Source organism: Mya arenaria, chromosome 11 (genome assembly GCF_026914265.1).
Source record: "Mya arenaria isolate MELC-2E11 chromosome 11, ASM2691426v1".
Lineage (NCBI taxonomy): Eukaryota > Metazoa > Mollusca > Bivalvia > Myida > Myidae > Mya > Mya arenaria.
The window spans coordinates 58,216,063-58,228,068 of NC_069132.1; the positions used below are offsets into that span (position 1 = coordinate 58,216,063).

A 12,006-nucleotide genomic window follows, 5' to 3' on the forward strand; every position below is an offset into this window, starting at 1 on the left:
TTCAACATAGGAACATGACATTAAAGAAGGCATGTTATGTATAAATAGTCCACCTCATCTAAAAGTTGCAAAAGTAGACATTGCAGGCCAAACAGAGTAGAGTATAATATGTCAAGAAATATAGACAAAGAGTTTGGAACATCATCATGACAACCACCAAATCAAACAAAGTGTAATACACCCTGCCACCAATAAGTGTATAAATTATAATATATATGCCAGAATGGTGTTCAATTGAGTATGTCACCCGCGGAATGATACATAAGATGTATATGATGTCACTGATGTGTATAATACATCCTGCAATCCATGCTGATATAACATACTATGAGGGAGTGATGGGAACCAGTTTGCCTACAACCATGTCGTTGAATCTGTCCCCTAAAGGGCAAGCCATGCCACCGCCCAAGCAGGAGGGGAGACAAACTCCATCCTACCTGGACTGTGGGTCATTGGAGCCAGTGAGGGGGCTGAGGTGCTTGAAAGTGCGCGAGCGGTGCACCACCTCCCAGTCCCCCCAGGAAGAGACACGCACCAACTCACCAGCATCTGGCACTCCGCTCTGTTTGCCAGGAAATCAAAGATAAGGTCAAATACAGAGATTTAACATATACCCGGATTCATAAGTGGTGAATCAGTGGTTTAGTGGTAAGACACTGGACTATCAACCCAGGGGTCGCTAATTTGATCTACCGCCTCTCCACTAATAATACATAAGTTCTCTGGAAGACATCAAACAGCAGTGCCCATATGACAGTGATCTACGCAAGCAAACATTAAAGAACAATAGTAGCTCTAACCAGGGTAACATTTTGCCTTTGCATTATGCCTCACAACTTTACAGGACTCATTCTTTCACTTGCACAGCCCATGCCAATAGACCAGTGGCATCATATACAAAATTTATCTCAACGCCCTCAATCGCGACTCTTATTAACATCATACCATTCTCAGGTGTTTTATTTGAAATCGAATAGCTTGTCCAAAGTAACAGGGTTCGAATTTAGCACTCACACACTCGCAAAATACAAGCCAAAATTGAAAAAAGTTGAATTTAAAGACACTCGCAAGAGTCCAAAATTTGCAGAAAATATGCAATACTCGAAAAAGATATGAACATAATCGGTGATCAATTCCTGCAAAGTAGATATAAAACTAATTTTAGAAATGCCTACTATCGTTTTCCGACAATCACACATAAACTGTTGATGTAGATTAACGTAGGTTATGCGCACAGGCAGGTACTTGTTACTATGTGGTAGGTACTCGTTACTATGTATTTTTGTTGACTGGTCTTTCATTTCCATTTTTGGCGGTGTTACTTAGCGATAATAGTATCGCGATACAGTCTGTATAATGATGACAAGCAAAAAGATAAAAGTTTTTTTACGCGTGTTGATTTTAAAATCGCTGAAGGCTAAAGGCAATGATCAATCAGTTCCAAAAAAGAAGCCAAAATGAAATAATCCGTCCATTAAAACTGATTCGATGTGGAAGAGGGAGTTGAACATTAAATTGACCCTCAACACAGATGACGAAAGGAACGTTTTCAAAATATTGTGCACAGACCAATACTTTACTGGCCTAATCAGACTCAGTACTAATGTCAGTGTTACATGTATGATGATAACATTTAATGTAAAAAGATCAAAAGGGATTTGCAGCTTATAAAAAATATGAATGTAAATCTAACCTACTTAAATGGAAAAAAAACAGAGGTACCAAAAACACTAATTTTTTAGGCCTTAGAAATATTAGTCAAAACAAACAAAGCCAAACAAAGATTTTCCAATAAACTGCAGGAATGCCACCATATGTCTCTTGTTCATAAACTTCTTGGAATATCCATTGCCTTAATCATGTAACAAATGATCATGAACTAAATATATATGACAAACAGTTCCAACAAAACAACATACAGTTTAATACATAGTCAACAGAACACTAAAATAGTTTTATGTACATTGAAGATATTTGAAAAAACAACAATACCTTAAAAGTCTATAGTTTATTTGTCTCTACAGAAAATAATATTACAATAATTATTATTGGATATATTTGTATGATTGGAACAGTAACGAGGATTTGGACAAGAGGAATTTTGTGGAGGATATCTCCATGTCTGGGGAAGAGGTTCTAATGAATGTTTAACAAGGAATAGGAGCTATGTGGTTAAGTTAGTGCATAGAAGTATGACACGACTGTGTAGTTGAAGATTATTACATGTATATAACAATATTTACATATGAAGAAGTTTGGAGGTATTCAGTTTAGGTGTAGCAAAAACAAGTTTTTTTCAAGTTCCCCGATATGCCCTTATTTTTGGAAATTATCCCTATTTTTTTATTACCAGGAGATTATCTATTCTTGACCGGTTAGCGCACTTGCTTCTGACCTAGGGGATATGAGTTTGATTCCCAGCCTGGGTGCATGTGAGTTGGGTTTGTGGTCACCAAGCCAGACAAGTGGGTTCCTTTTGGTACTCTGGTTTTCATCCACAAAACAAGACCAAATTAGGCTATCGCATAACATCGTGCCAACAAAATGTTTTTCCCTTGTAAAAGAATTTTCTGTTGTTTCTTGCATGGGAAAGCTTATCCAAGTACCCAGATGTTAGAGTTATTTTCAGTGTGAAAATAATGTAAAGACACAATTTCACTAGGTTTCTAATTTATGACCTACCCACTCTATATTATTTGTCATTGATGTTGGAAACAAACATTTTATTTCTTTGACCTTATAAACAGTAGTGTCAATATAGAGAATATTTCTTTGACACTTTTTTTTATTTGGGATAATATTAATTTTATGTGATTGCCTTTTGGTGTGTATATAAAATTGCCTTCTATGAAAAACATGTCATTAATGTACTTGGGTAGGACATTTCTGACCTTTGAACTGACTCCAGGGAGCTCCCTGAAATGTAGCTTGGCTCTGGGCCCTGGCTATAAAAGTCTGTCTCCCCATTTATCCGAAATTGCAGTTGTTTTCATTGATTTAGAACTATTAGAAGTATCATTTTGTCTCAAAATATGTAAGAGGAGAACCCAGTACATTATCTTCTAAGCCTGTTGGTTAAACTTTTTCGTTGTTTTGAAAATAAGTAAAATTAGCTCAAGCCCAGAAGTCCTGTACTTGTAAAATACCTCCTAGAATTGCATGAATACTATTGTTTGACATAAATAACAATTAGAATGTTCCATATTTACACCAGTCTGTGGTCCTACAGATCAGATGATTTTAACAATTAAGATAGATGTGCAGATGCAGTTGAAAGGGAAGCAAGTAGCTGCAGTAGCGAACCATGGCAAACATGGTGTATAAAGGGGAAATGAAACTTTTCTCTTCTTTGGTTTCACCAGAAATACATTCATCTTTATTCTGGTACAAAGAGGTCAAAATAAGCACAAGCCTTAAAGCCATGAATTGGTTTTTAATGATTTATGGGCATCCTCAAATTCTAGAAGGACTTGTTGAGTTTTTTTTTACATCATTGAAGCAGGAGGGGAGAGAAAGTCCTACCTGGACTATGAGTCATTGGAGCCAGTAAGGGGGCTGAGGTGCTTGAAAGTGCGTGAGTGGTGCACCACCTCCCAGTCCCCCATAGAAGAGACACGCACCAACTCACCGGCCTCTGGCACTCCGCTCTGTTTGCCAGGAAATCAAAGATATGGTCAAATACAGAGATTTAACATATACCCAGACTCATTTGTGGTGACTCAGTGGTTTAGTGGTAAGACACTTGACTGTCAACCCAGGGGTCGCAAGTTAGATCCCCCACCTCACCACTTAATATAGAGACTTCTGCGACTTCTGGAGAACATCAAATAGTGGTGCAATGTGACCATGATATACACAAGTGAACATTAAAGAACAACAGTAGCTCTAATAACCAGGGTAACATTTTGTCTTTGCATTATGCCTCACAACTTAACAAGACTCGTACTTTCACATTCACCCATACCAATGGATAGACCAGTGGTGTCATAAACAAAATGTATCTCAACCCCAACACTCTCTACTCTATAGACATCATTAACTTCTCAGGTGTTTTATTTGAAACGGGATAGCTTGTCCGAAGTAATGGTTTAATGTTTGCTTCGTTTCAAGACTTCCTGCAAATACTATCCATAACTATCATTCCCAGTCAAAAAACAACAACATGTCCTCCTTAAAACCTACAATATTTTCTGTGTAACCTAAGCAGATTTTATATATTTATATATACATAATCTTCATGTTTTTAAAAAATGGCATGTCAAGAGCGAGAATAATCTATTTAGAGACTTAAATAAAACTGCAGATAAAATAGTTGCTTCCCCTAGGCCACTCCTTTTTTATTTTTTGATTTACAAGAATTTTTGGAAAAAATGTCCACCGGGTGGTCGAAAAAAAAAAAGGAAAAAAGTCACAAAACATACTCTTAAAGGGTGAAAATCAGAGAACAACATAAAAACGTTAAAAATCATTTACCTGACATTTTTAATTTTTTTTACTGCTATTAATGCATGTTTTAATACAGTCAAAAGTTTCAAAGTTCTAATTAAACACACAGTTTAAATCTTACATACTGTGCATATAAAACATCAATGAAATTGACTATAAAACATGTTTACATGTATAAACTACATTTTTTATCAAAGATACAGTGAATATCACTCAGCAAGACATTTGTTTAGCTTTAAGGGTATGCTAAAGCAAAAGTGAATGCAGAACACTTAAAAACTGACAAATATTAAATTGAAAAAAAGAAAGGAGAAGGCGAATTTTACGCATTAAAAAACACAAACAGTGCACTGTATTAAAACAATACATTACATTTTCTAAATATTGTTTCAGTTTTTTCAATATTGGAAAAAGTCAATAAAGTGAAATAATTACCAATTTTATAAATAAGGATGTAACATTTTATGAAGACATTTGAGCTTTAATATTGTGAAAACAATTCCTGAAAAACTAAAAACCAAACTAGACCTAGATTTGAGTTTTACCGTGCGGGGTCCTAGTTTTGTGTAGCCCGATCCATGCTAAGTCCGGATATTTTCGGACAGGGATATTTACCATGGGATGTTCACCAAATCCATTTCAAATTCAAATCTTGCAGCAAATTACCACATCAGTACATAAAAATCACATAGCAAAATAATAAATCTAGCATGTGACTTAACTTTATGTACCAATGATAGCAACAGAGAAATCCATAATAATATTATATATCAGATTTTTTCATCTTCTCCCAACTCCACTATTCTGTGTATACATGCGTTCACAGGGCATCTATACTTCATGCTTGTTTATTTTCATTTTAAAGAGTATTCCTTGGTTACAACAACAAATCTCATTTATAGTGAAATATCAAGTTCATTTCAAATTGAAATGGACTTATTCAAGATAGTTTTCCGTGTTGTTTTATCTAAAATGTCATTGATACATGTGTTCAACTCTTTCATTGTTTTTACTCTACTATTAATCCAAACATGAATAAACATGTAATCTAGATTAAACACAAGCTTTACACTGACTCAATGACAAGTATTTTCAAACCACTTTGTGATTTAAAATCCATAAACACCACCAACCGAACTTGTGAAACTAGGTCACTTTTTTATCTATAAACAACAATATTTTCATGACCTAAATTGGAGGGGAAAAACAACAACCACGTGTCAGTTATTGTTTGTGTCGGCTGTTGAATTTGCCAATGTTTATTGCTATTGTTATTTTAAAAACTCCTGCATATCTTAATTAATTATTTCATACAAAGAATGACTGCTATCGCCAATTCCGCCATTGCCAATGGCGCTGCCATTACAGTTGACTGGCTCACATGCTAGTACTATAAATTGGAGAATACGAATACGGAACAACAAACCAGTCAAGATCTTCTGCATTCGTACTCATATATGTTCGTTTTTCTTTCATTTCGCACCAAAATCAATACGTTCGTAAAAATAATTTTGAAAAAAAAGTGAAATTCATTTTTTATTTTTTTTGTAGTTTTCGGAAAATTAGACCCGCCGGTTTTGTAAACCAATTTATATAAAAGTAGTGGCCCTAGGACTTTATTAATAAACATTCAATACTTAAATCATGCAGGGCGTTTTGACTGTCACATGGCCAGATTATGTGAGCTTCTTTTATTTGCAGAAGAACAGGTTCATTGGTGTTAGACCCTGGAGTTGGAGGTTAGGGGCGATAACGTACGCAAATGGTTTTCGATTTTTACAGCCATGTTTGAGGTTCTTGTACACCATTTCACTAAAGAACTACAGAGAACAGGACTGGTTTATCTATGTAAGACAGACTTTTAGATTCTACCTTTGTATTCAATTATTACTACATAAGGTATGTATTGTTACTGGTCTTGTTTAAGTGTGGACTGTTTTAATCATTCTATTTAAGAAATATAACTCACCACTGAGGGCCATATGACATTATAAGGACCGGCCAGTCAGCCAACGAAGGTGCTAACGCGGACCGGCCAAAAACATATGGACCGCTGACGTCATAAAAACTGGATTTTTATTAAAAAACATTGATATACGGACTGATTAACGTTATGTGTGTACGCAAAGAAGGGACACATTTATGTTAGGTATAATATAATGCAATTATATATACTGGACATGGTTGATTCATATGCACTATATAAAACATAAAACGTGTAGGAGACTTTTTGTTTAGTGTTGTCACACTATCTAACAATCATGGATCTTAGAACCCACTCCCGATCTTACAGCCATAAATTATATTGAATGCTTCATATTTCCATTAGGAAGACCTGTAAAATCTACACAACAACTTGTAAACTCATTCTGGAAAGGATAGTAACAAATCGCAAGCCAAAGAAGACAAACAATGAAATACCCAGCTACTTCGAACATGGCAACACTAAACTTGAAGTATTATATAGATGAGCATGCCTAACAACAACAGTGGTCGAAATTAAAACAAGCCAACAAGCCCTGCACTGGTAAAATGAATTTTATATAGCAGGGCTTGTTTAAAAATTTGAGGCCAAGCAATAGTACAAGAATTCAGGCTTGTTCATCTAAAAGTTAAATTTCGATGACTGCAACAACAGTTACTGTAACATTTTACGTTAATTTCCATCATAAGTAAATTTAGGTTAAATCGCCATGGTAAAATGACCACTATTTTTTTAATTGTTTGTTATTCCTGGTGTACTTACATGTAACTTATCGTCTTTACTGTTTGTGTTGAGCACTGACATGGAGCTTGCCCTTTTCATGCTGAAATGAGAATAAGATGCAATTAAGGTGAGTGAGTACTCAAGGGGAAAAGGTACCAAAAATTGTCATTCCATATTAGGTCGTGTGACAACTACGGTCTGTTCTATTGGCTGGAATAAATTGTAACGTTAGGCCTAGAAAAATTGTCATTCCATATTAGGTCGTGTGACAGCTACAGTCTGTTCTATTGGCTGGAATAAATCTGGACATTAGGCCTAGAAAAATCGTTTGTTTCAGGGTACCTCACCAACCATGCTTTTTTACTGCAGACTATTTCTAGCAGACTGACCTTAGTTTTTAACACTGTCTACCAATTTTTGTTTTCTAAACATAGATAAAAACAAATTCATAAAAGGTCAAAAGGAATTTGCAGCTTATAAAAAATATGAATGTAAATCTAACCTACTTAAATGAAAAAAACAGAGGTACCAAACAACTATTTTTTTAGGCCTTAGAAATATTATTAAGAACAAACAAAGCCAAACAAAGATTTTCCAATAAACTGCAGGAATGCCACCATATGTCTCTTGTTCATAAACTTCTTGGAATATCCATTGCCTTAATCATGTAACAAATGATAATCAACTTGATATATATGACAAATAAACAGTTCCAACAAAACAACATACAGTTTAATACATAGTTAACAGAACATTAAAATAGTTCTATATACAATGAAAACAATATTAGAAAAACAACAATAACTTTATAGTTTATTTATTTCTACAGAAAATAATTTTACAATAATTATTATTGGCTAAATTTGTATGATTAAAACAGTAACAGGGATTTGAACAAGAGGAATTCTGTGGAGGATGTCTGCATTTCTGGGAAAGAGCTTCTTAATGAATGTGTAAGAAGGGGAAGGAGCAATATGGTTATTAAGTGCATAAAAGTATGACACGACTGTGTAGTTGAAGATGATTACATGTGTATAACAATATTTACATGTGAAGCTATTTGGTGGGATTCGGTTTAGGTGTAGCAAAAACAAATGTTTGTTTCCAGTTCCGCGATATGCACTTATTTTTGGAACTCATCTCTATTTTTTATCACCAGGAGACACTTTATATATGTTATTGATTGTCCGGTAAGGGCAGTGGTTAGCGCACTCGCTTCTGACCTAGGTGGCACAGGTTCGATTCCCAGCCTGGGTGCATGTTAGTTTGGTTTGAAGTCACCAAGCCAGACAAGTGGGTTTCCTTCTGGTACTCCGGTTTCCCCCACAACACAAGACCACACTCTCGCGTAAAATTGTGCCAACGATAGTGATTAATATAATGTTGTAACAACTTGTTTCACAATCGTTATAAAATAAATAACTGGCAGTTAAATGTTTTTTTCCTTTGTGGTAAATTTTTGTGCTGTTTCTTGCATGGGCAAGCGCATCAATGTACCAAGACATTAGAGCTATTTTCAGTGTGAAAATGATATGAAGACACAATTTCACTAGGTTTCTATCTGACCTACCTACTCTATGTCATTTGTCATTGATGTTGGAAACAAACATTTTATTTTTTTGGCCTTATAAACAGTAGTGTCAATATAGAGGATATTTCTTTGACATTTTCTTTTATTTGGGTTAATAATTGTGTGATTGCATTTTGGTGTGAATATAAGATTGATTTTTATGCAAAACTGGTCATAAATGTGGGACATTTCTGACCTTTGAACTGACCCCAGTGACCTCCCTGACATGTAGCTTGGCTCTGGGCCCTGGCTATAAAAGTCTGTCTCCCCACTAGAAAACCATTTATCCAAAATTACAGTTGTTATCAGTAGAACCCAGTACATTGTCCTATAAGCCAGTTTGTTCAGCTTATTTGTTGTTTTGAAAATAAGTCAAATTAGCACAAGCCCAGAAGCCCTGTACTGGTTAATTACTTCATAGGCTTCTGGATTTTAATATTATTTGGTAACTTTTCAAATGTTTCATATTTACACCAGTCTGTAGTCCTACAGAACGTATGTTTTCAACAATGAAGATTGATGTGCAGATGCAGTTGAAAGGGAAGCGAGTAGCTGCAGTAGTGAACCATGGCAAACATGGTGTATAAGTAGGGAAACAAAACTGTTCTCTCTTGTTTTCACCAGAAAAACATGATCTTTTTCTGGTACCAAAGTGGTCAAAATTTGCACAAGCCTTAAAGCCCTGCGCTGGTCAATGATTTCTGGGCTTGCTCAAATTCTGACTTTTATTTAGCAGGGCTTGTTGAGTTTTTTTATGTCAAGTACTACTGAAAGAATTTGGGTGACAAGTACAACAATTCTTGTAGAGAGTCACATGTATTTCATTTAAATCACAAACCATGCAAGTTTTGGATTTTCTTATACACCATGTTTTAAGTGAACCCCGTATACAGGTCAAATAGGGCTGTATATCATTGGCTTTACCCCCTGTTTTGGCCAGCCATTGGTTCCATTTCAACTTCTCTAACACTGAAACTGTTAGGTTGTTTTTATTGTGTAATGATGACTCTAATATATAATGCATACTCGATAACACACTGGTGTATAGTAGAGAATTCAATCAAGGGATTAAGTGTATGTAAAATGCATTTCAAACCAAAATACATGAAAACATCTAATTCTCATGGAAGTTAGAAGATGTTCAAGATTAATAAGGAATGATCATACATATTTAATGCTATAACTTGGTTATCATGTTAACAACTAACAACTAATGAAGTATCAAGAAGATAATGAACAAACACACACATGAGAGTACAGAACTATTCAGTAACCCACTGTAACTTTATAGTTAAAACATCAACAAGTCTATAGTTTCCTACACAAGAATAGGTCAGATAAGACATCAGTTTATGGTCGCCTACACAATAATAGGTCAGACAAGACATTAGTCCCACACAAGAATAGGTCAGATAAGACATCAGTCATTGGTTTCCTACACAAGAATATGTCAGATAAGATATCAGTCTATGGTTTCCAACACAAGAATAGGTCCGATAAGACATCAGTCTATGGTTTCCAACACAAGAATAGGTCAGATAAGACATCAGTCATTGGTTTCCAACACAAGAATAGGTCAGATAAGACATCAGTCTATGGTTTCCAACACAAGAATAGGTCAGATAAGACATCAGTCTATGGTTTCCTACACAAGAATAGGTCAGATAAGACATCAGTCATTGGTTTCCTACACAAGAATAGGTCAGATAAGACATCAGTCTATGGTTTCCTACACAAGAATAGGTCAGATAAGACATCAGGCAATGGTTTACACAAGAATAGGTCAGACAAGACATTAGTCATTGGTTTCCTACACAATAATAGGTCAGATAAGACTTCAGTCTATGGTATCCAACACAGGAATATGTCAGATAAGACATCAGTCCATGGTTTCCTACACAGGAATATGTCAGATAAGACATCAGTCCATGGTTTTCTACACAAGAACAGGTCAGATAAGACATCAGTCTATGGTTTCCTACACAAGAATAGGTCAGATAAGACATCAGTCTATGGTTTCCTACACAGGAATATTTCAGATAAGACATCAGTCCATGGTTTCCTACACAAGAACAGGTCAGATAAGACATCAGTCTATGGTTTCCTACACAAGAATAGGTCAGATAAGACATCAGTCTATGGTTTCCAACACAAGAATAGGTCAGATAAGACATCAGTCCATGGTTTCCAACACAAGAATAGGTCAGATAAGACATCAGTCTATGGTTTCCAACACAAGAATAGGTCAGATAAGACATCAGTAATTGGTTTCCTACACAATAATAGGTCAGATAAGACATCAGTCTATGGTTTCCTACACAAGAACAGGTCAGATAAGACATCAGTCCATGGTTTCCAACACAAGAATAGGTCCGATAAGACATCAGTCTATGGTTTCCAACACAAGAATAGGTCAGATAAGACATCAGTCTATGGTTTCCAACACAAGAATAGGTCAGATAAGACATCAGTCTATGGTTCCCTACACAAGAACAGGTCAGATAAGACATCAGTCTAAGGTTCCCAACACAAGAATAGGTCAGATAAGACATCAGTCTATGGTTACCAACACAAGAATAGGTCAGATAAGACATCAGTCTATGGTTCCCAACAAGAATAGGTCAGATAAGACATCAGTCATTGGTTTTCTACACAAGAATAGGTCAGATAAGACATCAGTTTATGGTTTCCTACACAAGAATAGGTCAGATAAGACATAAAACAACAGTCTATTGTATCCTATGAAGTGTAGAAGACGTCCCTTACCTTCCGTTATCTGGATCCGCCTTTCCTTTAAGTTTCTGGACCAATTTAGCACTACTTCTTCGTATAGAAGCTCGTAATTTGGACAATGAGCCACTCCGTTTTAGCTTTCCGGGCTAGAGGATTTTTTATAACATTGTTTCACTTAATAGACAATTAAACTTTATTTGTTGAACATATTTAAAATATTACTGTTTGTTTCATGATTTTGCGAGTATATAATTGAAAGAAATTTATTTCAGGAGCTCTACACCTTATTTTTTACTTTATTTTTTTAAGTTATTGGTTAGATTATTAAAAATGAAAACTTAAATAATGATAATTTCCAAATAAATATAATGGCACAAAAATAACCTTTGATAGACCCGTATGTTATTCAAACATGCAATTCCTATAATCCCAAAAGTTTTGTTTCCCAAAAATTTGCCCTTAATAAAACGTTCCAAATTTTGTTTCCGAAAAATATTTGGGTCTGAATATATATATACATATAGCACAACATTCAATGACAATATAAAGC

At 35.2% G+C, this 12,006-nt stretch overlaps 1 protein-coding gene across 10 annotated transcripts in view; it reads right to left on the bottom strand.

The window, feature by feature from the left end:
- Positions 1-12,006, bottom strand: part of LOC128210022 (kinesin light chain-like) — a 51,234-nt gene that overhangs the window by 4,596 nt on the left and 34,632 nt on the right. For 6 of the 10 annotated variants that reach the window (XM_052914329.1, XM_052914321.1, XM_052914324.1 and 3 more), the window contains 2 exons: positions 11,490-11,602; positions 7,287-8,994 (listed from right to left, as the gene is read on the bottom strand). In XM_052914329.1, the coding sequence (XP_052770289.1) occupies positions 8,724-8,994; positions 11,490-11,602 (384 nt within the window). In that variant the 3' untranslated portion in view covers positions 7,287-8,723. Of the gene's footprint in view, positions 1-437; positions 563-7,192; positions 7,254-7,286; positions 8,995-11,489; positions 11,603-12,006 lie in introns of those variants that run through there. The other 4 variants (XM_052914326.1, XM_052914327.1, XM_052914328.1 and 1 more) reach the window with 2 other exon arrangements.